Here is a 24025-nt window from a genome sequence, read left to right on the forward strand (position 1 = left end):
TAGAGCTGGTTAGATAATGGGATGAATTTTCTTTGCAAACATTTTGGGAAAAGAATGCCCTCCCTTTTTCTTTTCCTTTGGAAAACCTTGAATTTTGACAATCTCTCCTGCTCTGCCTTACCCAGCCTCATAACAATTCTTTGAAAACAACACTAAGTTTTTGTAACGGCAGCTGGACTGAGACCACAGTTCAGAATTCATCAGAAATCATCAATGGGAACAATGCCTCACCTAGTGAAAATCACATAGTTCCACTGAGGCCAAAGGACCAGATCCCAACCGATATAAATCCACACTGAAGTCAAAGTGCACTACACCGATTGACATCAGTGGACTCTACGTAGTAGCATCTGCAATGTTGAATTTTAATTAGGAAACAAGATACTATCCTACTAACTATTGGCTTGTTCTGTTTTTCTCTTGTCTTGCAGCACCGTCTCCAATCAGTATTGTGAAAAAAGGCAAGATAGCTAAAAATAGCATCTCCCTTTCCTGGCAGGAGCCGGATCGACCCAACGGCATCATCCTGGAGTATGAAATCAAATATTTTGAAAAGGTGTGACTGACTGATTGCAAAGCATCCTAAGTACCTTCTCTTTGCTGTCCTTCTCTTTTAGTTATAATTATCCTATGCCTGGAAGGGAATGAAGCAATTTTATGCATAAATCAATGTCAGATTGATTCTGCAGTAAATGATTAGGAAGACTTGAAATGTGTGTGTTTTCCATTAGTGTGCCACTTCTGTTGAACAAATACATTAAAACGGCATGTCAGTTTCATCTCCAGTCTTATCACATTAAATTAAAGTATACTAATTTGTTATGAATCAAAGGAACTTGGGAACTAGCATCTGTCTTCTCACACAGAGCATCAGGCAATCCCCAATCTTTTAATTTTACACTTCAGCTTTGGTTTTAAGGATCAGCTGCCATTGATTCCAATGCTCAGCGAACCGTCTGCCAGGGCATGTTGGTGTTCTGATTGTATCTCTGCAATAGGTTGTTGTTGTTATGATTTATTTGCATTATGGTAGCACCTAGGAGCTCCAGTCCTGGACCAGAACCCCACTGTGGTAGGCATGGTACAAAGTCAGAACAAAAAGACAGTCCCTGTCCCAAGGGACTTCCAGTGGAGGGGGCCACATCCTGAAGCACTGGGCAGTCTTCCTTGAGGCAGAGTTCTTACTGAAGTCCATAGGAGGCTTGTCAGAATAAGGACAGAGGATTGACCTTGGGCAAGGTCCTTCCCCTCTCTCTTCTCTGTTTCCCCTTCCTCATTTCATCTGTCTTGTTTGTTTAGAGCTTGAGCTTTTTGGGGCAGGGACTGTCTCTTGTGGGTTGTGTGTGTGTGTGTGTGTGTACATAGGGCCTGGCACAATGGAGCCCTGACCTGGCTGGGAGCATCTAGGCACTATGATAGGCACAAAATACTTTAAAATGGCGAGTGTCATTGCACCACATAGGCATGTCCCCATCCTTGGGGCAGAGCAGAGCTGCCATGCTCCAAGGAGAGCACCAGGGAGCTTCCAGTCTCAGAAAGGCAGGATGTCTGCTGATAGGGCTGTGGGGATGTTGCTTCTCTGTTTCATGGGGTGCAACCTACTACTTTATGCAAGCAGGCCAGCTCAGTTTTCCTGTAGGGTGACCAGATGTCCTGATTTTATAGGAACAGTCCCCATTTGGGGGTCTTTTTCTTATATAGGCTCATGTTGCCCCACTCCTCCCGTCCTGATTTTTCACATTTGCTGTCTGGTCACCCTAGTTTTCCAGTGTAACAGAGGGAGCGACCCAGAGCACAGGGCCTTCAAATCTGCTTGCATTGGCCTGGGCAGCACAAGGTGGGGAAGGTTCATTTGTGCTCTGCACCCACATAAAGGGCAGCCTGAACAGGGACATCAGTACCTGGCCCAAGACATTTAGGGACAAGTTGTGCCCCTGGAAATGGATGCAGCTCCCACTGGCTTCAGTTGGAATTGCTTCCTTGGGTCTGAGGGCAGAAATTCAGCCCTTGGTCTTCAAAATAAACAGTGGCTCAAAGGTGCTAAGAGTCAGGACAACTTTCCATGTCATTCGGGACAGGCACATTCATTTGGATATAGTCAGCACCCCCTGAGCGTTTGTCCAGATCTCCAACTGGAACCTTTTTGTGCTTTCCAGAAAGTTTGGGATGTTTGTTTTCTTTTGCATAGTTCTCTTGTTCCAGTGTATCTGGGCCCCGGTAAACTCACTGAGCAAGGCCTTTCTGGTGCTTCTTACCTGGCTGGAACAGGATATATCTCACATCTCACAAGGACGCTGGCTGTGATGTAACTCCGAGCCTGGTTTTCTAAACACAAAGAATTTGGATAAACTGCAAATGAGCATCTGAACTTGTCAGTGTTGAGCCAAATTGGACGTTTCATTCTTTTGCTATTAGCTCTTCACTGCTCTCAATACATACAACACCCTGTGTCCCACCCAGAGTGCCAGTACCAGCCACTCACCCACCCCCAAATGCCATTTCTCCAGGACAGGTTGCTTGAGGAAGGATGAAAATATTCTAGGTTCACAGGGCTCAATCCTCAGCTTCGCTAAGTTTACACTCAGTGAAGCTCAGGAGTTCTGGCAGGGAAAGAGGGTGGATCTAAGTTTTGGCTGGGGAAAAAAAAAAAGATTCTGGGGCACTGCAGATGCTAACAGAAACTTGCTTCCAAGAGGAATACACCACCAGTTCAGAGGAAGAGACTTTTTCACCTTGTGACACGTTAGCCTAGGAGGGAGGGAAGTAGCCAGTATTGCTAACAAGCGAGTAAGGATGAGTTCTGTGGAGCAGAAGGGGAGGGGAATGAGAGGTTTGGAAGGGCAGAACCAAGTTCAGATGTCTGAGATGGAAACCCGTTCATCCATCAGACAGACAGACAGTAGATTTTGGCTCCCAGAAATGTTGACCAGAGAGTAGGGTAACAGTGTGGCCTCATGGACCAAGCACTGGACTGGGACTCAGGAGGTCTGAGTGTTGTTTCTGGCTCTGCCACTGGTCTGCTGGGTGACTTTGGGCAAATCACTTCCCCTCTTTGTGCTTCAGTCTCCCCATTTGTAGAAAGGGGATAGTAATCCTACCTTCCCTTGTAAAGCACTTTGAGATCTACTGGTGAAAAGTGCTATAGAATAGGTATTATTACCATATAGTTCATCATCCTACTCACCTGGCTTGACCAGTTCAATTGCATTTGCCCATCAAATGAATAAAATATTTAACAAATCAGTAATATTTGTACATATTTGATTATCTCATAAGTGTCAAACCTCTTTTACACAATGTTATTTATTCTTTACTTTTTTTAAAAAAAAAGAAAACATTACAATACGCATTATAACAAATACAATTGTGTAAATAATGTGTGAGAGTTATGCACCTAAGCCAAGATTTTCAAAGGTGACTAGTGATGGGGGGTGCTTTGATTTTTGAACGCACAACCTGGGACACCTTAAAAGGGTCTGGTTTTCAAAAAAATGCTGTGCACCCAACCTCTGAAAATCAGGACCTTTAAAAGTATCTCAAGTTAAGAATAAAAAAATTGAAGCACTCAATCACTAGTTACTTTTGTAAATCTTGACCATGCTATATAATAATTTTCAAGGCTGTGTGAGGTTTACAATTCCTAGAAACAACAGGAGTTAATCATATAAAATATAATCCTGTGAATTGCTGAATGTCCACAATTCCCAATGAAGTCAACAAGTGCTGAGGGTGCATGGCTATTGAGCTGGTTGGAAAATGAGGACAGGGGGGTTTCCCATGGAAAATCCCAACTATTTGGTGAAATAATTCAAAAAAAAATGTTTTGATTCTGAAATGTCCCTTTTGTGGGAGTTGTAGTTCAGGTTCCTCACTCTCCCATTCTCTTCTATAGGCCAGGCTCCTTGTTCAGAATACATCTTCCATAGTGCACAACAGTCTCCCCTCTGACACATCAAGGGAGGCCTTGGCCATGGTGAATCATGGGAGATAAAGTCTGGCTGAGGAGCTCGGCCCACAGAGAAGAGGGGACAAGAGGAAACAAAACTACAACTCCTATGAGGCATCAGGATAGATAGCCAAATAAAATTATTTCAGTTTTCATCTGAAAAAAATATTTTGTTTTTGGGGCACTTGTATTTTTTTTTAATGAAAAATCTAAACTTTCTGAAGAAAGCACTTTTCAGCAAAAAAAAAACAAAAAACAAACTTTAGTTGAAAACCCAGTTTTCTGTTGAAAAAAAAAATTAACAGAAAAATTTATACCAGTCCTACTCAGCTCCTTCCAGGACTGGGTCCTTAAACCCTTGGAAAAGACTTGATTCATTTTAGAGCTGTGTGTGTGAAATGTACGTCCACTGCTAAATGTGGATGGTTAGTGAAATAGAATGTAAGAATGTATCACACAAGAGAAGCCTTGTAATTGTGGTTATATTTCTCAAACTGTGTAAATTAGATTAGATGAATGCAACAAGCTGTGTTTAGAGAACAGTAAAAACAAGAAGGTTGGCCTTTAACCCTTTCATTGATTGTTCTCCAGCAAATCAGCTGTGCTGCCATTGTCCACAGAATCAGTGCTGTGTGAGGCCATAGCTGATACAGTCAGCTGCAGAACTGTTCCCCCCTCGCTCCTTCCCACCCTAGAGATCCCTAGGACATTCAGCAACGATCAGTCAAGTAACAATGAAATATGCCAAAGTTCCTTAACTATGTAGGCACAACAGCATGCAGCAATGATGTAGTTAGAGTGCTTAGAACATAGTTTTCACCCAGAAAAGCCCTTGCTGATACTGGTGCCTACTGCATCTTTGAAAGTCCTTAACAGAGCTTCAGGTGAGTGGATTTTTGCTCCATTTTTCCAAAAAGATTCGAGTCAGTTGTTTCCATAAAAGGAGAGAACAATATTTTATTCTGAATGACATCTGAGAGCTAATACCCTGCATTGAAAATAAGCCCGTTAGTTCACAACTACAATGTTGTTCATGTGCCAAAATGCACATACACCAAAGGTCATGGTTTCAGTATAAAATAAACCCATTCTTTTATTGTCTCCACCCCCTCCCCCAATAAACCTCTCAGGGATAGATTTTCTAAAGCACTCAACATACACAAGTGGGGTCACATTTTCGCTCTGTACCCAGTGGTTCTCAGTGAGAGCTTCTGGGTGCTGAAACCTTTTGAAAAGTTGACTCTCAGTTTAACTTGTCCATATGTGCCAGCCCAGGTTTCTCCCTTTGTCCTGGATTACTTTATAAGGCATACAATGGACAGTCTGGACATCGGGCTGGATTGTACTGTAGGATATAGCTCGTCTCTGGGGCAGAGCGGGGCTGGCACATGCTATGAGAAACTCTGGGGAGGGATTGTATCTCAGCTTTGCAGGCTGCCAGGGGGTATGCAATGCATTTCAGGAGGGGACCCAATACCACTGCTCCAGTGAGTCCAAGTAACACTGACATTGTAGAGAGAAAAGACTTTTGATTGATCAATTTCTTTTGATTTAGGCATAGTTCCAGGAAAGATTTACTCTGAAGAATTACTCACCTTCTTTGTCTCCATATTCAGTAGCTGAAGGGCTTTAAGATTTGTTTCAGAGTAGCAGCAGAGTTAGTCTGTATCCACAAAAAGAACAGGAGTACTTGTGGCACCTTAGAGACTAACAAATTTATTTCAGCATAAGCTTTTGTGGGCTACAGCTCACTTCATTGGATGCATAGAATGGAACACACAGACAGGAGATATTTATACATACAGAGAACATGAAAAGGTGGAAGTATGCATACCAACAGGAAGAGTCTAATCAATTGAGATGAGCTATCATCAGCAGGGGGAAAAAGACTTTTGAAGTGATAATTAAGATGACCCATAGAAGGTGTGAGGAGAACTTAACATAGGGAAGATTTGTGTGCACATTTGAAGTGTCCCTGTTATTTTTGAACTGTCGATTGAAATTGAACTTTCCTTGGCATCAGAAATGTAGCTGTTTCAAAATGGTGATTTTGTGATGAGATATGAAGCAAGGAACTAGAATTTGTCTTTGCTTGAAATAAACAATCATTAATTCTTTTGTTACATGTGTCATAAACATTACGCTGCGGTACATTTCGCACTTCCCTTTGACTAGACTGGGGTAAATTATCTCCGATGTTTTAGCCTACTATCATCACCATTAATGATAAGCCAGTAATTAACAATGAAACGCATGATTATTTTTTTCTTTTGTTGTGTTTGCAAATTGTCTTTAAATAGTTCACAAGTTTGATTCAAATTATTCTCAAATATCTTCATCAAATAGTTCTTAGTCTGCAAATTGTTCATAAACAACTGTTGCAACCATTCATAATGTACGTTGTCTTGGTCATTTACATAAGTCATGTGATATTGTTTCTGTTATCTGATTGGGGGCACTGAATGTACAACATACTTAAGCATGTTCTTAGTTTTCCACGTGTGTAGTCTCATTCACTTCAAAGGGAGTATGGAGAAGCTTAAAGTTAGGTATCTGTCTAAATGCCTTGCTGAATTGGAAGCTAAGTTTTTCATGTAACTAAACAATATAAATATAAATTATAAAACTGAATATATAGTGTGAAATTTGCTTTTGGCTAATATTGAAGCTTGGTATTTTCAATAGTAAAGCTCATGCACTCAAAAGTTTCCAGAAGGCAAACATGAATGAGTTGTGAATGTAATCAGATTGAAATGCAAGTCAGAATTTGAACTAATATTAACTTCCCATTTTCCCCATTATTCATTCAGCTAATTGCTATGTCATCCTTAGCACTTCTCGTTTGTCATTAACTTAATTTGCATTCTCTTGCCATACAGCCCTGTATAATAATAAATTAAGAAAGCCTGTCCCCATGTTATAAGAATTATTTGTCTTGAGAGTCTGAGAAAATTAAGGCTTGAATCACATTCTTTTAAGAGAAATCACATCCTAAAAGTAAACTGAACAGCTTTTTCCCCATTTTTTTGTCCAACTCAGGCCCATTAGTTGGGCAGGCAAATTTTCCATGGTTTAATTAGAAAATGGAGTACCCTAAGTTTGGAGTTTTCTGGTGATCACTTGGGTGCTTGATCCACAGCTCATTAACTTTAGTGGGGCTGGTGGCCTGTCTCCCTCAGCCCAGGAAGGACTAATACCATGTCCAAAGCCTGCTCAGCCCTTCTTTCAGGGCACTGTTGTCTTCTTTAAACATCAGACTCAGAAGGTAACACCAAGCAAAGCTCTTCCCTGAACAGGCTGCAGTGACCTAGGAGCCATTCCTTACACATGGCCTGCTCCCTCGCTTAGGCCCAGCCACAGGAGTGCACCACTCCTCCCACAACTCCCTCACACTTGCTGGCATTTAGACTCACTTGCTTGGTCACAAGTAAGGCTCGGACCAACTCCCCTTAAAGGTCAGCCATCCTGTGACAGACGCCCATTTACTTCAAGAGACTTTGCATCAGACCTTAAAAGATCTGCCTCGAAATCATGTGTTTACCTTAAAATACCATTATGGAGATCTGAAGGGAGATAGTAATTAAAAAACAATATTGTGTTCAATGCTGTTGCCCTTAATTTACATGATCGGATACTGATTGTTTAGTAAGTAAATATTTCTAGTGGCAATTACCAAACATTTGAGTCTGATGTTAAATCAAAGATGACCACAAACTGCTCATTTATACTCAAAACTTGCAGATTATTTCAGCAAATTTATTTACAAGGTCCTCACCACACACAAAAAGTGTGTGTGTCATTATATCTGTATATAGTGTGTGTGTGTGTGTGTGTAGATAGCTATATCTGTTTGTGTGTATTTGTTTTTCAGTATTTTTGGTCAGTATTTCTAACCAAGCATAAAATCTAGATAATAGCGCTGATTTTCGTTTTCACTCTGGCCACTGGCAAGGTACACTGTGTCAAATAAAGGGGCTCACTTTAAGGCACCTTTATATTGTCAGAAAGATGTTAAATGGCCTTAGTGTGAATCCGGGACTGATTTTTCCATCTCCCTACCCTTTGGCCCTGATTCTTATTTATACTCTTCTGGCAGTGTAAATATAACCTCTGCTTACTTTGTGGTCCCTTTGCAATGCCTGAGCAGTGTAAAGTGTCTTGAATGGAAATGAGGATCAGGCCCTTCAAGATGTGGTTGACACTTGTGCAAAGTGGATTTAAAATGCTATGTCCTGAGTCAGTGGCGTTTGACCAGAAAACAAGACTTCTGTTTCATTAACAACTGTGAGGTTTTGAGTTTTGTTTAAATTCTGCATCAGAATGAAAATTTGACCTTGGGAATTTTTTGGGGGGAAAAAAATACTAACAAGAGAAAGAGAGGGTGAGTCACCCCATTGATTAAGGCACTTCCCTAGGACATAGGAGAACCAGGTTCAAGTCCTTGCTGTATATAGAAAGTGTCAGTCTCTTTGTCCCACTGAAGATCTTCCAATTTTGGGCAAATAATTAAATATTCATTCAATTTGTGGAACTTGCTGCCAGGGGATGTTGTGAAGGCCAAAACTATAACAGAGTTCAAAAAAGACTAGATAAGTTCATGGAGAATAGATCCATCAATAGCTGTTAGCCAGGATAGGCAGAAATACACCATGCTCGGAATGTCCCTAACCTCTGAGGGCCAGAAGCTGGGACTGGATGACAGGGGAGGAATCACTTGATAATTGCCCTGTTCTGTTCATTCCCTCTGAAGCACTTGGCATTGACCACAGTTAAAAGACAAGACACTGGGCTAGATGGATCATTGATCTGACCAAGTATAGCCATTCTTTTGTTCTTATTGGGCCAGAGTGGGTGCCCTAATCACTGGGCCATTAGCTATTCTGGGGGATGGATGTCTCTCATGTTCTCTGGGCAAAATCAGAAATTCCATCCTGGACCAGAGAAGGATTCGATTTCAACAAATCAGCATTATCCAATTAACGCCCCCCCCCACCATTTTATGGAAAAATTCCTGACCTGTTATATTTTACATCCACTTCACTCTAGAGTAAATGACTATGTAAAGTGATGGGCAATAGAGAATTGGACCCCATGTCTTTGCAGTATGTAGTCTTTGTATAGATTTTTACATGTTTTAGTTATTCTTTCTAAACATGTTGGTATAGTCATTATTAGTGCTATAGCTGCTGTGTTAATTAGCAATTTGTATTTTGCTAGCGTTGTTGTTTACATGCTTGAACTCTGCCTTTTTTGTGGGGGGGAAAGGATCAAGAGACCAGCTACACTATCATCAAATCGAAAGAGACGAAGATCACGGTGAATGGCTTGAAACCAGCGTCGACATATATCTTCCAAATTCGAGCGCGCACGGCAGCAGGATATGGTGGCTTCAGTCGAAGATTTGAGTTTGAAACCAGCCCAGTGTGTAAGTCATTTTAATTACTGTCAGCTCATGTCTCCGAAATGATTACGAGAAAAGAGTTAGTGGATCAATATCTTTGCAAGGGACTCTGTCAGTCTCCTTATCATCCTCTCTCTCTCTTCCACCTGATCCATTTAGTGAAGAAGTATCAGTCATGTTATTGCTGTGGGTTGGACAGGTGAACATATATCGGTCCCTGTTTCTTCATTTTATTTAGTCTAGAGAGAGATGAAAAAATCAGGAAGTCTTTAAACTTAGGAAATTTATGAAGCTTGCTGGTCAGAAAATGTATGTTTACTGCTGTCTCCCTTGCATTGAAATGTTGCAATTTACTCATTACTGTGTCTTTGGGTTTTTAATGCATTCTTCTTCCCATAGTCTGGAATTCCCTGTGGAACCCTTGAAAGTTAGTGCCAGGGCGGAAGGGAGGCTGGCATACATTTCACCAGGCTCTTGTACTGTTGCACACCTCTTAATGTGGTCTGCGGAGGATTCTGAAACATCTCTTAAATATCTTCTGAGCATATTGCTAGAAAAAGATTCTAATAGAAAAACCTCCCAACATCACTTGTGGTGCATCTATCAGAGAAAGAACTTTGACATCAAAGAAATCGTTGAACATTAGAATCTTTCTGCAGCAAGCACTGTAGTTAAAGTTGCAAAAACTGCTTCCAACCCCATCCCAGTGCTCCTAATTTTTCCAAAATGTCACCTTTTGATCTGAAATTTAGGGGAGAGGGAGGGTTGGTTAGGAGAGGAGAAATCCTTTCACGTGTTTTTGAGTTTACTGAAAGTGAAAAGATGCAGTTTACAACTTACAACGACAATGTAATCAAGCAAAACTTCTTGTTTTTTTGGAAGGGCTATAACAAAAGATCTGAAAATGTGAGCCTTGGCCTGGGGCAGGGAAAAATTCTCCTTGAAGACTAATTATTCTGTTTGGTTTATTAAAAAAAAAATGTTTCTGAGTATCTAAAGTTTGAGCATTTGAAGATTATGTCCTGAGCGCAAATGACAGATAATTTCCTTGGCTATTTTCTGCCCTCTTGCACAGCCCTATTGACTTCAGTGTTTATACAACATCTAGCCCAACAGGGTTCTGGTCCATGACTGAGGTTCCCAGGTGGTATCGAAATTCTCACAATAATAACAGTACAGATAAAAAAGAGGGCAAAATTTGGCTGATTAAGGACTCACTTCTATATACACTTTACACTCACACTTAACTTTTAGCATAACTTCAATGGAGCAACCCATGTGCTTACGGGTCACACTTGCATGTTTGCAGGTTTGGGCCCTAAATCTGTTGGTGCGTATTTAGAGATGCCATTGTGTAAATTCATAGCCAGTTAAATCGACTAATTTAAAGCCATGAAATACCCTTACCCCCCCTCCCCACCCACAAAAACGCCCCTGCTGCCTGGCTTGATGTAATGGTGCAGGAAGCATGCCCTGTAGCCCCATTAGCTCCCTCCTCTAGCTGGAGAGCAAGAGGCAAATGCAGCCAGGTCCAGGGGGGGCAAGGACATAGAAAACAAAGTGCTGGGCATCTGACTGCAGCAAACTGGCCAATTCTCTGAGGAAATGCTTACTTTTGTGGTACAGTGGGCAGATGCTAAATTCCATAGGAGCAAAGTCATAGAGCAACCGATTCAGGCTGCCTGCATGCTCAAGTGGGTGACACTGCATCACTTTGCACCAGTTCACGTTTTCAAGCAACCATAAGGGCTGAACACTACTTTTTTTTTTTTTTTAAATAGAAGCTCGGATTCCAGAGCATAATTCTGTGGCAGGGGTGAATTCCATGGACTTGTGGAGTGTGTGGGCCCTGCTTATATTTAAAGAATCAGTTTTAAGCTGTTTGCCATGCAGACAAAGTCCTAAGCACTTTAATTTAGTGCACAGCTAGCCAGAGGTGTGTTTTTTTACACCTCGACTGAAAAAAAGGTTACTGACAAAAGTGTAGTGTAGTCATAGCCTCAATTGCTTTTATAGACTATGATGGAAAAATACTTTTTGTCTCTTTCTTACCTATTCTTTGCAGTGGTGTCAGTGATAATTTTCACTGTCATAAAATATGTACTCTGTGTACCTATTTCAATTTGTACAAGTGACATTTATTAATCTTGTACACTATTTGTATGCAAGAGAGGTTTCATCACTGTAATATTCTGTTCATTCCTTTGGTGAATAGCAAGTCATGCTGTATGTTTTCTTTATAAATTTACATTCATCAGCTGTTTAATTACTGCTTCCTTGGTTCATTTAAAAGTCATCATCAGTTCTTTAAAAAAGATACAATGTTGTCATTTCAATGAGAGTTCCCTTTCACATCCTAGTTCTGGAGTCAGTGGCAAAGCTAACATAGTGCAAATAGCATAGTGATGCAAACATTAATGCAATAAGCCTTTTCTATTGAATGTATTTCTTATTGCATTAACCACTGTAATCATGTCCTATAAGTAGAAACCAAACCATATTATGCTGGAAAATAATTCTGTATTATGAGAGGCAAGGTCTGGATGCAGTAGAAAAATGTCTAATTTAGAGTAGTTCAGTAATCGTGTTTGAGAATATTAATAAGTAATATAGTGGCACTTATTGCACATTTGGTCCATTGCCACCATGATCTAATATCACAAGCCAAAATAATAATAGTTTTGAATGATTTATCATGTAAATCTTGGAAATGCTCATTGTAGCTCTCAAAACCATAATAATAATATTTTACAGGGCATAGCATCATAATGTTTCAAAGTACTTTACAACCACTAATTAATTAATTGATTTTTGCAAACCCCTCTGTTGGAATATTCCCATTTTGCAGCTAGAGAAACTGAGGCACAAAGATTAAGCATCTGATACAAAACTCACTGAAGTCAGTGGAATGGCTCCAATTCAGCATTGCACCCCTATGCAGCAAAGCACTTGAGCATTGACTTAAGACACACTTAAAAGCTTTGCAGAATAGGAATGGGTTTTAAGCGCATGCTTAAATGTTTTGCTCAACTACAGCTCCATTGACTTCAGTGGGCTTTTGAAAAAGCCCTCTGACACGGCTCCTCAAAGACATTTAGATGCCTAGCTCCCATTGAAACCAATAGGACTTAGGCACCTAAATTCTTTTGAGGATTTGGCCCTAAACGGCTTCCACATGGTCACACAGGAAGCGTGTGGTAGAGCCAGGAATACAGTTCAGATTGGCAGCTCCCAGGCCTTTGTTTTAATGTTGGTCATGCCGCGGAGGAAGCAGAGCTCTAGCTGATGCTGTATTCTTTTGACAGACATGTAAAAGGGAAACCTTGCTCTTGTTCTGAGTGGGGCACAGAGGGGAAGGTGCATCGGCAGGCCCTATACAGCACACGGTCTTAGCCGCTCTCACACTGAGTTGCTAGTGTACGTCCATCCATAGCACGCAGGAGCACTGGGAGAGACGAGCTGCTACCACCCTGCAGAGTGTATCACACGCTAAAGAGGCTTGATTTGTGTGGGAAAGGACTATGGCTGGCTGGCTAGAGCACGCCAACAGAAGCTGCCAGCTCTAGTACTGAGCGGTATGTTCCAGCTGAATGAAGCAGCAATGAATGTGCCACCTGGGCAATGTTAGCCAGCAGTTTGGAATCCTGCCATCTGCCAACAAGGCTCCTTGTGACACAGAACATCTGGCAGTTTCTCTGCTTCCCCTCCAAATTCAACCCTTAGTTTTTACGGACAGGATTCTGCGATCGGCATTTATCGTGCTTCCTGTCACCTGTCACTCCGGTGATTCTGCTATGTGCCAGTCAAAGGTTTGCAGGATTGGGCCCTACAGTGGTCAGTGCAATAAACTCAGCGTGGTTATTTGCAGCTTCTAAGCCAAACATTGACAGCTTGCAGATATTAGCAACAGGGCAAGAGGGCAGTGGGGGCACATCCTGCCCTGAATTAATTTTAAATGAGGGTTCTACGTTCACATCTACTGGTGCTAACTGTCTTGTCTCTCCAGCAGCTTGGCTCACTACTACCCAGCTGCTCTCCTTCCCCCTCATTCCCTCAGCTCTCCAGCCCTCCACTGCAGTTACGCCCCACTCCTGCCTCTCCCCCACCATGCAGGTCCCTCTCTCTCTGCTACTCATTCTTTTTAGTTGGGGTTGGTCCTGCTTTGAGCAGGGGGTTGGACTAGATGACCTCTTGAGGTCTCTTTCAACCCTGATATTTCGATATTAGGAAACACTTTTTCACTCAGATAGTGGTGAAGCACTGGAATGGGTTGCCTAGGGAGGTGGTGGAATATCCATCCTTGAGGTTTTTAAGGCCTGGCTTGACAAAGCCCTGGCTGGGATGATTTAGTTGGGGATTGGTCCTGCTTTGAGCACAGGTTTGGACTAGAACCTCCTGAGGTCTCTTCCACCTCTAATCGTCTATGATTCCTAACATCTTGGCTCTCCCCTGCTGCCTGGGAGCCCCCAACATCTCCCAGCAAGCTTGGCCTTATTTCTCCATCCCCCAGCAAATAGTAATAAAATTACAAATGGAACTGCTATACCTGTGTGATGCTAGTAAAATCTCTAGGTGATGGTGTAGGCTTTGAGTAGTTAGACAATAACAATGTTCTGGCCCAATCATTATGAAATCATCAACTGTACTTTAGCTGGGCCCTATACATGTAATGAATTGCCAGTCAGAGAGTTACCGTATAAAGTGCTACTTGGAAACCTATTGCAAAATCGATGTTTAATACATTATGGGTTTTTTAACATTTAATATTGGGCCTTATTCAATTATTTTATAGCTTCCATAAAATTAAGGACTCACTTCCCCTTCCATCTTTTAATTGAAGGCCTGCTTGACTGCAATCAGTTTCTGCTGATCCTTTGGGGGGAAAGTGCTAATGTGTCGCCCATGTCATACCCTACTTGTGGTTGTAATAAAGCCCATGACCCAAAATAACTGTGAGTGTGACCATGCCTCCCCTGATCAGCCATATCCCAAGGAGACCTCTACATGCCAATATCTCCTGCCCTTGAAATTAAGGGGCATAGTTACCTCTGCTTCAGCTCCTCCCTTCTCCAAGGCACAGTGGAAAGCACTTTTTCGACCCAGTTTGCAGTACTGCCAGCCCCAAGAGTTCCCAAAAATTATGTGATTGTCTTAAAATTAGACTTGGAAGGTTTAGATTGTTATCGGTGAATGTCGGTAAACGTTGATCTCACCGAACACACACAGACAGAGCATGTTTCCATCTATGACCAGTGAAATCAGAGTCAGGAAAATGCCACTGGAGAACTTCTTAGAATTTGATGTAAGGATATTTACTTTGTATATTTTGACATATGCTGTTGATAATTTGTATTTAACGGTTATCAAGCTTTAACTTTTTGAATCTCGGTGTCTATTCTCACTAAATAATTATTGTTTGACACCCTTCCCCTACTGCTTGACCACCCCCAGGATTTCCCACAAATGGATAAAAATGTAAAAAAAATTCTCAAACATTTATATTGTCCATCAACATTATGTATAGAAATCAAATTCTGCCAAGCCCTGTTCAAATTCATGCAATTTTTTAAAACACCAAATTTGGGTTATTTTTTCTTTTCTTTGTGGTATTGCAGCCCTCAGATTTCACATTTTCAAGCTTTTCTCTGCAACCGTGAAGGCTAGAATGCTAACTGTTACTGCAGAGATTCTACAGATCTCTCTATTCTAAGGAGATAGAAGCACTGTGGTAATCTCAAAAAACAATGCGTGATAAATGCTGGCAATTTCTGATTTTTTTTAAATAGTGACCATTGTCTATAACATTTATACTAAACTCAGTCTGGGACAATCTACTGTGGTGAGTGATTCTGATTATCTATTGGAACCGTGACATTTTAGTGAAAATGTAAATAAGGTTCAGATAACATTTATCCTCAGTTAGGAGGATGATTAATGTTTTCTAGGCAAGCAGTTCACTAGGAAGGTCATATGATTTAAGGCCAAAATGAGACAGCTTGAATTAATTTTAAAATGCTTGCATTTAACCTTAAGTATGAGACTAGCTACTGGTTGAACACTGACACTGTGTTTCTAAAGAGTAGACATTTTTTTTTGTTATCGATTATAGAAGTGCTGAGAGGCCCCAGCCAAGACCAGGGCCTGATGGTGCTAGATCTGTACAAACACATAGTGAGACAGTTCCTTCACCAAAGAGTTTACAATTTAAACAGACAAGGCAGAGATTAAGTGCTATTATAATCTCCATTTTACGGACAGGGGACTGAGCCACAGACATATTAAGTCTGTTATTAAAGGTCTAACAGGAAGCTGCTGGTAGAGCCAGGTATTGAACTGAGGTCTCCTTAGTCCAGTTTTTAATCATGCAAGAATCCTTCCTCTCAAGCAATCTGCAGAGCTGGATTTTTGAAAGGACACAATCTGGAAGCAATTCTGCTTTCCTTACAGTAAACAGACATCAACCAAAAGATTAGTCTTCAGCACAACTTTATTCCAAAGAGCACCAGCTGGTTTTACGCTGGAGGTGCTACAAAGAGTTAATGCATGTGCCTCAGAAGATTCCTAAGGCTGAGGTAATTTTATTCAGTCTTGTCATGGGCATTATATCTGCCTTTTATTTAAGAGACCTTTGTTATGTCACATCTTCCAGCTAATAGGAATTCAATCCACAAACTTTGTCTTTAAATAGTCACTCAAAAAAAAAGAACTTTCTTTGGTCTCCATCTCCTCCCTGACTGATTTCTAGCACTGTACAACCAGGAAAACAGATTCCAGTTTACCATTTGGAAAGGTAAATTCTGTGACATTTTGATGAGGATGGTAAATTAAAGTTTCCAAAACCTGAATCCTTCCCCTTACCCTCCATTTTTCTTTCAAAAAAGAATAGATGAGGAAAAACCAACCAACCAACCTGTGAAATAATTAATGAATTGGTGAAACTGCAATATCTCTAGCAGCCTTGAAATAAAGTTTCTTGTGAGTATTGGCTATAATTTTAACCTTAATCTCCATTTTTTGTTTCTCATCTCAGCAGTAGCTGCATCCAGTGATCAGAGCCAGATTCCTATAATTGCTGTGTCAGTGACAGTGGGAGTTATCCTGTTGGCGGTTGTGATTGGTTTCCTTCTCAGTGGAAGGTAAGAGAAGAAACTGTTCATTTATACTTTTTCAGCCTATATAGATATATATATTTTGGTGGAGGCCAGAAAATGAGTGAATGCTGTCATGAAACACAGTGCTGTATGTGGACATTCTGATTTTATGAATATGTTGAAATCAGAAACACACGTTTTCCATTCATATATGTAGTTTACTTCCCAGTGATTTTCATCTCTGTCTAGATCAGTGGCCCCCAAACTGTGGGACACAGAGAAACATTCGGGGGGACATACGGCAGGTGGGGAGGGGAGGGGAAGGAGCATCACTGAGCCCCACTCTGCCCCCAGTCACAGCTCCACTCCACCCCCTGGTCTGTCCCCTGTCCGGATCCAGCCCCGCTGCAGTGCTGTTCTGCCCCCAATCACAGCTCCACTCCACCCCCTGGTCTGTCCCCTGTCCGGCTCCAGCCCTGCTGCAGTGCTGTTCTGCCCCCAATCACAGCTCCACTCCACCTCCTGGTCCATCCTCTGTCCAGCTCCAGCCCCGCTGCAGTGCTGCTCTGCCCCCAGCTCTGCCCCCAGTCCAACTGCAGCTCTACTCCACCTCTGCTCCATCCCCAGCCCAGCTCTGCCCTCATTCCCTCTAGCCCCAGCTTCTCCCCACTTCAGCTCCCAGCTCTGCCTTCAGCCCAAGCTCCATTGCTGAGTAAGCCTCGTCCGTGAAGTACTGGAGAGGGAGGGGCAGGCAGAAAAAGTTGGGGCACTACTGATATACATAGACCCGGTTTCATTATTAGCTTTCTTTTGCACCAGAGTGTTTTCTTATTTGTTTAAAAATAAGCAGAATTTGTGTTGTACAAAAGGTCCCCTGATGTACTGTGGAATCAAGTAGCTTTATATACAGTCACTCTCATTAGACTTGTTAACAAAAGATCAAATCCAGATGTTCTAACTCAGCTTACACTCATATTTTGCAAATTGGCCTTTCTCGGGAAAACTCCCTGGGTGATGGTGTAAAACATGAATACAGACAAGAAGTGAAATCTTGGCCCAGTGGCAAATTTGCCACTGACTTCAGTAGGGTCTGGATTTCATCCCCGGTGTTCAGGGTTTGGGCCATAAAAAATTAAGTACACACTGAATATGAGTAAATTCAGTAGTTAGCTACCCTCTGATGGAGGGTCCGTTCTTAGGGCCTGAGTCACCGAGGTTTTTCAGCATGTGCCTAACTTGAACCAAGGGAGTAGTCCCATTGACTTCAATGACTTGAATTGACTTCATGTGATTAAATGTAGGCAGATGCTTCAGTACCTGACTGTGTTGGAGACGTACAATTCTTGACAACTCCAGCTGAAGTCAATAGAAGTTTTCAATGCAAAATGAACAGCAGGATTGGAAAAATCTATGATTTCTGTCTATATCCATTTTTATTGTGCCACTAATTTTTCATAGATGCCAATATACCAGATATGACACATTTGTTCATATACTACATATTCCCAATAGAGGATGAAATATCTTTTTAATGAATTCCTATCAAAGCACAATTCAAATTATTTTTTATGGCAGCTGTCAAACCAGTCCAGCACCCTTCGTACAAACTAACAGAAAACACCGTGTCAACATCTGTACATTTCACTGCCTCTCCCCATTCCTCCCCACCACACAAAGGGAAGTAGATGTTTTCCCCTTTGATCGCTGTGTATCGTTGTGTGCGTGGTATACTGGATATACCGCATGGCTGTATAATGGTGACCGATTGTAGGGATAGCTGAGAGATGACGACAGAGCAACTGGAAAGTTACTGGCTGGATCAGGATATTATTTCACTAAGGAGACTGGCTTCTTTTGACACAAAGCAGTCTGTGCCGAGGCCAGCCAGCCTGAGTAGCATGATTTCAGGCCAAGGGCAGCTGTAAGGTCATGCTGGTTTGTTTCCTGTCCACACAGGTACGTGTAGCCTGCCTGGGCATCCCTCGTCAAGGGCAGGCTCATGGACACCCTCAAAGCTTCCATGTAATTGAGTTCAGGGGACTTGCTGAGCTAACTGCTGCCAATGGATTCTGGGATAGCTGCAAGGAAAGCCAACCCAGCCTGGGGGGCCCCTTCCATTGACTCCCTCTAATACACCTTTGCCCATCCATGCTGAATTCTGTGCTGGTGTTTGCTCAGCGTTGTACTTAGCATGCCACAGAGAACAACTCTTCGCTGTCTCTCTCCCCTCCCAGCGCTGACGTTCCTACCACCCACACATGCAGATCCCCAACCGTGTGTGAGTGTGGGGCAGGGGCAGACTGGAGCTCCGACAGGCTCCTGGCAAGGGGCAAGCACATGCTATGGAGCCCACTTTTGCTGCCTGAATGCTCATTTGGGTGGCCATTCTGCTCTTTCCCTCTGTGGCATGGCACCGAAGGTCCAGGAGAGCCCTGAGCCGTAGAGTATCGATGTCTTCGCTGTTTTGCAATCCTAGTTCATTTAATTTCCCTCTCCCTTGTTAATGGGATTCTGTCAATGTTTCCTCTTGAGCGGTATCCCTTGATATGTTTGTAAAAACTCTTTGTTACCCATAACTCCTCTGGCTAATGTTAATGCCCTCTGCTATTTTGCCACCCTTAACCTCCCTAGTGACCAGGGATGGTTCTTTTTGGGGCCCCACGCTCCCATCCCTGTCCTCTGATCCAGGCTTAGGGGACACAGAAGACATTCCCAAGTCCTGGGGTCAGCTTGTGTGTGTAGGAGGGGACAGAGCAATTGGCCAGGCTTCTCCCCACCCCCTGCACTGTCTGGGGGGGAACCAGCCAAAATACACCTAGAGAGAGATTTTCAGAATTGAACAGTGGTCTGAGGCACCCACCTTGGGATGCCTGCAAGGGGCCTGGATTTCAGCAGGCAGATGCTCCACACTAATGAAAATCAGGCCTCTTTCAGATCCCTCAGGTCAGGCACCCCAAAATTGAGGCACTAAATACTAGCCACTTTTGAACGTCTTGGCCGCAGCCTGGTGGGAGTGGGCCAGATCAGTAGCTGAGGAAGGCAGAACCTCTAGCTTCTTCTGTAGGGTGGTGAACCCTGCCTCTCCCATCTCAACAGAACATTTCTGGGAAATGCCATGAATTAAAACACCCAGGGGCCAATGCTTAACTGGTGTAAATTCTAAATGGCATTCCACAGACATCAGCAGAGCTATGACAGTTTCCTTTTCCCCACACAGAGAGTTACAATGCGAGGCAGAACTGGTATTCCCCCACTGTCCCATAAACGCTGTTTTCAAAGGCTTCTTGCTCAAGTCCAAAAGTCTGGGATGAAATGGGGTTTGCTAGACAGTAGATGCAGATTCAACCCCCAGATCAAGGGGAAACTAGTCAGCTACTCAGCTGTGATTGGTGCAGAAGCCTTGAGCAACTTTGTAATTGTCATGAATTCCCCTCTATCGTTAGCAAAATGGCTTCAGAATTGCAGGGCTTTTTTAGAAGTTGCTTTTCCTTGCAAATTGTAAAGCTTGACTGGTATTTTGAGTGTCTCTTGACAACAGAAAAATAAACCACCACCACAGAAACCCTAAAGCAGGCAGCCAGTTTTGAAATTAAACAAAGTAAATTAAAAAAAAAGTCACCGCTGAAGCAGAAATGCCACTAAAATATTTCAGTCATGCTGCTCTGTCTCAGAGATGATTTCAAAACAATTCCTGGAGTGACTATCATGCTGTGACAGTACCAGGATGAGAAATGTATGCCAAGTCACGGTATAATCCCTTTTAGGATCTGGATCTGTAAGATGCTCTGTCTGTTGAGCATTTACACATTCCAGTGCCTGGCACCAAAGGTCAGATATTTCCTTTTCAAATGCTTTCCCATTCGTGATTTCCAGCAAGACAGACAGTTTGAACTCCGGGATCTGATTCAGCTGGACTGAGCCACTGCACAAGATTGTGGTTACGCTCTTGCTGCTTCAGGCGAACAGGGGAAAGATCAACCTGCAGCAGAACCAACAATGGAAAAATCCTCTAGGTTGGAGGCTAAAAGCAGTACAGCAGCCAGAGGGTAGGACAGCTCAGGCAGCTGAGCTCCTTGCCTCAGGCTCTCTGCTATTCCCAGTTCAGAGTATAGGCCATGCCCCTCCCTGTGGCTGCACAGCCACAAGAATTGCAGTAGACCAGGCTCCCCATGCAGCTGCCAGATGGAGAGGGTTTGTGTCTGGCTTTCAATCAGCCAGGTTAAATCATGAATGTAAAAGAGCACGTTGGGATATTTTGGGAGGAGGGAGTGAGGAGGTGGAGGACAACACCTCCCTCAGTTGGTAGGCTGGGAAAGGAGATCTGATTTGAGCCTTTTGGGAGAAGGGTCTCAACAAATATCTAATCCCTCAACTGGTCCTAGGTGGGGAAAGATAGAGGGTCCAAAGGAAATTGCTTCCACATCTGGACCAGCCTCTGGGAATTTTGAAGGGTTGTAGAGTCTCTTTTCTGCTGGGTCCCTTAAGGTAGATGTTTCCACACCTCCTTTTATTTGCCTTCCGGTGTCTCTGCAGTTCCTCTTGTCTTTCCAGTGAATGTAAATAACAGCTTGGCTCTTCCCATTGGCAGCCAGCCCTAAACCAAAGGTCAACTGAACCATTAGTCACTGTGGCATTTCCGCACGCCAGCATCCATCTGTAGAAACATAGTTTGCTCCTGAAGCGGGAGGTTCCTGGGAATTTGAAACTGTGTGTGCTTTACCCGAAACAATTAAGCTGCATTGCAGACCTGTTCTACTTGCTCGAGGAAACTCTTTGCAACTAATCTGTCCTCTGAACAAGGTCATAGAGTTGCTGAGCAAAATGTCTGATAATTATTTTAATGAACTGTTCTTTTATTTTGATAAAGTGACATAGAATAATTTATTAGCCATTGCATAGCAATCCGACCTGAAAATTAAAACGGAAGCTCGTTAAATTAAACCTTTGTTGTTAATGAGTTAGAAAGAGGGTTGTCTTACAAAAAACACTGTGAAGCCAGGCATAAGCATTGATTTACACAATATATAGTTGCTATCGTTATGGATTTCTTATGGTTACCTGCTCTCCTCAAAAACCTGAGCCATTTTACAATTACCAGTCATGCTAAATTTTGCTGTCCTAGCAGTGATTGTATGGATACTGCACGCGTTCTCATTACTGACTGAAATGTATGAATTACAAAACAAAAAACAATCCACAGCCCCCCAAACAACCAACAATCCCTTTTGGAATTTCAGTGTCTCACAATCCTTCCAAGATCCATTCAGAGCTGCTCACCATGTGTCATTTCTAACCAGGGTGAAGAAGTTACTGAAAACACGCTCTCCCCACTCCATAGTCTCCTGCAGTGCTGTGGTACCAGCCCTTGCTGACAGATAATCCCAGGTAGCATGGCACGGGCTGGTACCACAGCACAGGTGCAACATGGCTGAAGCTATCCCTTGAAATGCTGGAGGCTAAGATCGGGTAGGTTCCAATACATGCCAGCTGACTTCAACACTAGGGCCTCCCAGGGCCCCAGGCACCCTGCCTGCTCCTATTCCCAGCCCAACTCATTCCCATGGGACCTTCCCTTGCTGGCCACTCATCACCCGCCTGAGCAGGAGGCAAAGATCGGCAGCAGATTGTCCCTGAGCAGACCCACCGTGCTGCCCTGCGCTACCCCGTTGCTACTCCACTGGTTCATTGTGTCTGTTTCCCCACTGGTGCCAAGTGGGAGCAAGGCGGGCAGAAACCAATCCTTCTGCAGCTCTGGGGCCCTCTGCCCTTTTCTGCCTCTCTCAGCCTCTCTGATCCTGTCCCCTCAGCCACAGCTGCTACCACCATCTCCTCTCAGTTGTTCCATGTTGGGCTCAGATCCACCCAGGGAAGCAGTGAAAGCAGGAGGAGACAGCTTGATGTGTTGCTATTCCTTTGCCCCAGAGACCCTGCTGGCCCAGAGGAAGATCTGTAAGAGAATCACAGGAGCCTCGCTGGGTGCATGACATGCCAGCCGTGCTGCCGGAATGTGTCATGAGGTAGCCAAAAGCGAAAGCGTCACGTGAGACAAATGATACTTTGGTAACTCTGTGGTTCGTTACAGAACCTGGGACACGGATCATAGGCTCAAAGTAATATAATTTCAAGCCTGCTATTTATCACGGGCCCTTAAGGAGTTAGAGTTGCCAAAATAGGCCTCTCACTTGACATGTATGTGTAGGTGTGTGTAGATCTAAATAAGTGTACATAATAATGTATAGCACATGATACTAACAGGCTTGATTCTTCTTTACGTTAAGGCTCCTTTGTAACACTGTATGCATCTTAAGGTGGGTGTAAAGACACTTTTAAAAAAAAAGTTTTATAGCGTTATAGCATGAACAAGGGGTGGGATTTTATTGAGTTCAGTGGGCGTAGAGTTAGAACATCCCACTCAAAATAGCTAACGCATGAGGTGTGGACATGTCATGTATGCACTGCTGATTATTGATGATCTTTTCATCTAAAGTGAGCTGCCAAAGAATCCAAGAGAGTCAGTTATGGACCTTTGGAAAGTTACATTTGAAACAATGAAAACTTCCCCTTGCCCTCAATGATGCGTACAGTAACTCCTCACTTAAAGTCGTCCCGGTTAACATTGTTTCATTGTGACGTTACTGATCAGTTAGGGAACGTGCTCATTTAAAGTTGTGCAATGCTCCCTTATAAGGTTGTTTGGCAGCTGCCTGCTTCGTCTGCTGCTTGCAGAAAGAGCAGCCCGTTGCAGCTAGCTGGTGGGGGTTTGGAACCAGAGTGGGCCAATAGCCCTCCATTGGCTCCCCACTTCCCTAAGTTCCCTGTGCAGCAGCCGCCCAGCAGGCTATCAATTGCCGGGAGTTCAGCTGTCCCTCCCCGCACTGCCATGTGCTGCTCCTGCCCTCTGTCTTGGAGCTGCTCCTCAGAGCCTCCTGCTTGATGTGCAGGGAAGGGAGGAAGAGGGAGGCTAATGTCAGAGTGTCCCCCTCCCCCCTACTCCTCCTGCCCCGCGCTTACCCCTTCTCCATATAGAGCAGGGTGGGGACAGGACAGAGGGAGCTTACTGGCCACAGCTGATGTCTCAACTGCCTGATCTCTTTAAAGGCAGTGTACTTAGAGTGGGGTCAGCATACTTAAAGGGGCAATACACATCTCTCTCTCACACACACAGGGTGTGTGTCTGCCTCTGTCTGCCATGCTGTCTCCCTTCCCTCTATTTGTGCTGACTTGTTGAACGTGAGGCTACTTTAACAATGTGTTAACCCTTGAGGGCTCGGCCGAGTGCTAGTTCATCATTTAGCAGTAAGGCATTCCCTGGGAAATATCCCACCCTCTTCTTCCACCCTCTAACTTCACTACCTCAACCAAGCTTCACAATCATCATTGTTGTGTACAGTATTAAATTGTTTGTTTAAAACTTATGCTCTGTGTGTGTGTGTGTGTGTGTGTGTATATATATATATATTGTGACAAAGTTCCTCCTCTACCTTGGTGGGTCCTGCGCTTATTGGCAGATTTACTCACCTCAGTGATCTTCCCCACATTCTGGGTCAACTCCTCCTGTGTCTGATCAGGAGATGGGAGGTTTGGGGG

General features: G+C 43.2%; 1 protein-coding gene across 14 annotated transcripts in view; it reads left to right on the forward strand.

Moving 5' to 3' along the window:
• The window catches only part of EPHA5 (EPH receptor A5), a 404174-nt gene that overhangs the window by 237162 nt on the left and 142987 nt on the right, over positions 1 to 24025 (forward strand). For 7 of the 14 annotated variants that reach the window (XM_032805223.2, XM_032805216.2, XM_032805221.2 and 4 more), the window contains 3 exons: positions 432 to 556; positions 9212 to 9371; positions 16378 to 16483. In XM_032805223.2, the coding sequence (XP_032661114.1) occupies positions 432 to 556; positions 9212 to 9371; positions 16378 to 16483 (391 nt within the window). The remainder of the gene's footprint in view (positions 1 to 431; positions 557 to 9211; positions 9372 to 16377; positions 16484 to 24025) is intronic. The other 7 variants (XM_032805217.2, XM_032805222.2, XM_075066057.1 and 4 more) reach the window with 1 other exon arrangement.

Source organism: Chelonoidis abingdonii, chromosome 5 (assembly GCF_003597395.2).
Source record: "Chelonoidis abingdonii isolate Lonesome George chromosome 5, CheloAbing_2.0, whole genome shotgun sequence".
NCBI lineage: Eukaryota > Metazoa > Chordata > Testudines > Testudinidae > Chelonoidis > Chelonoidis abingdonii.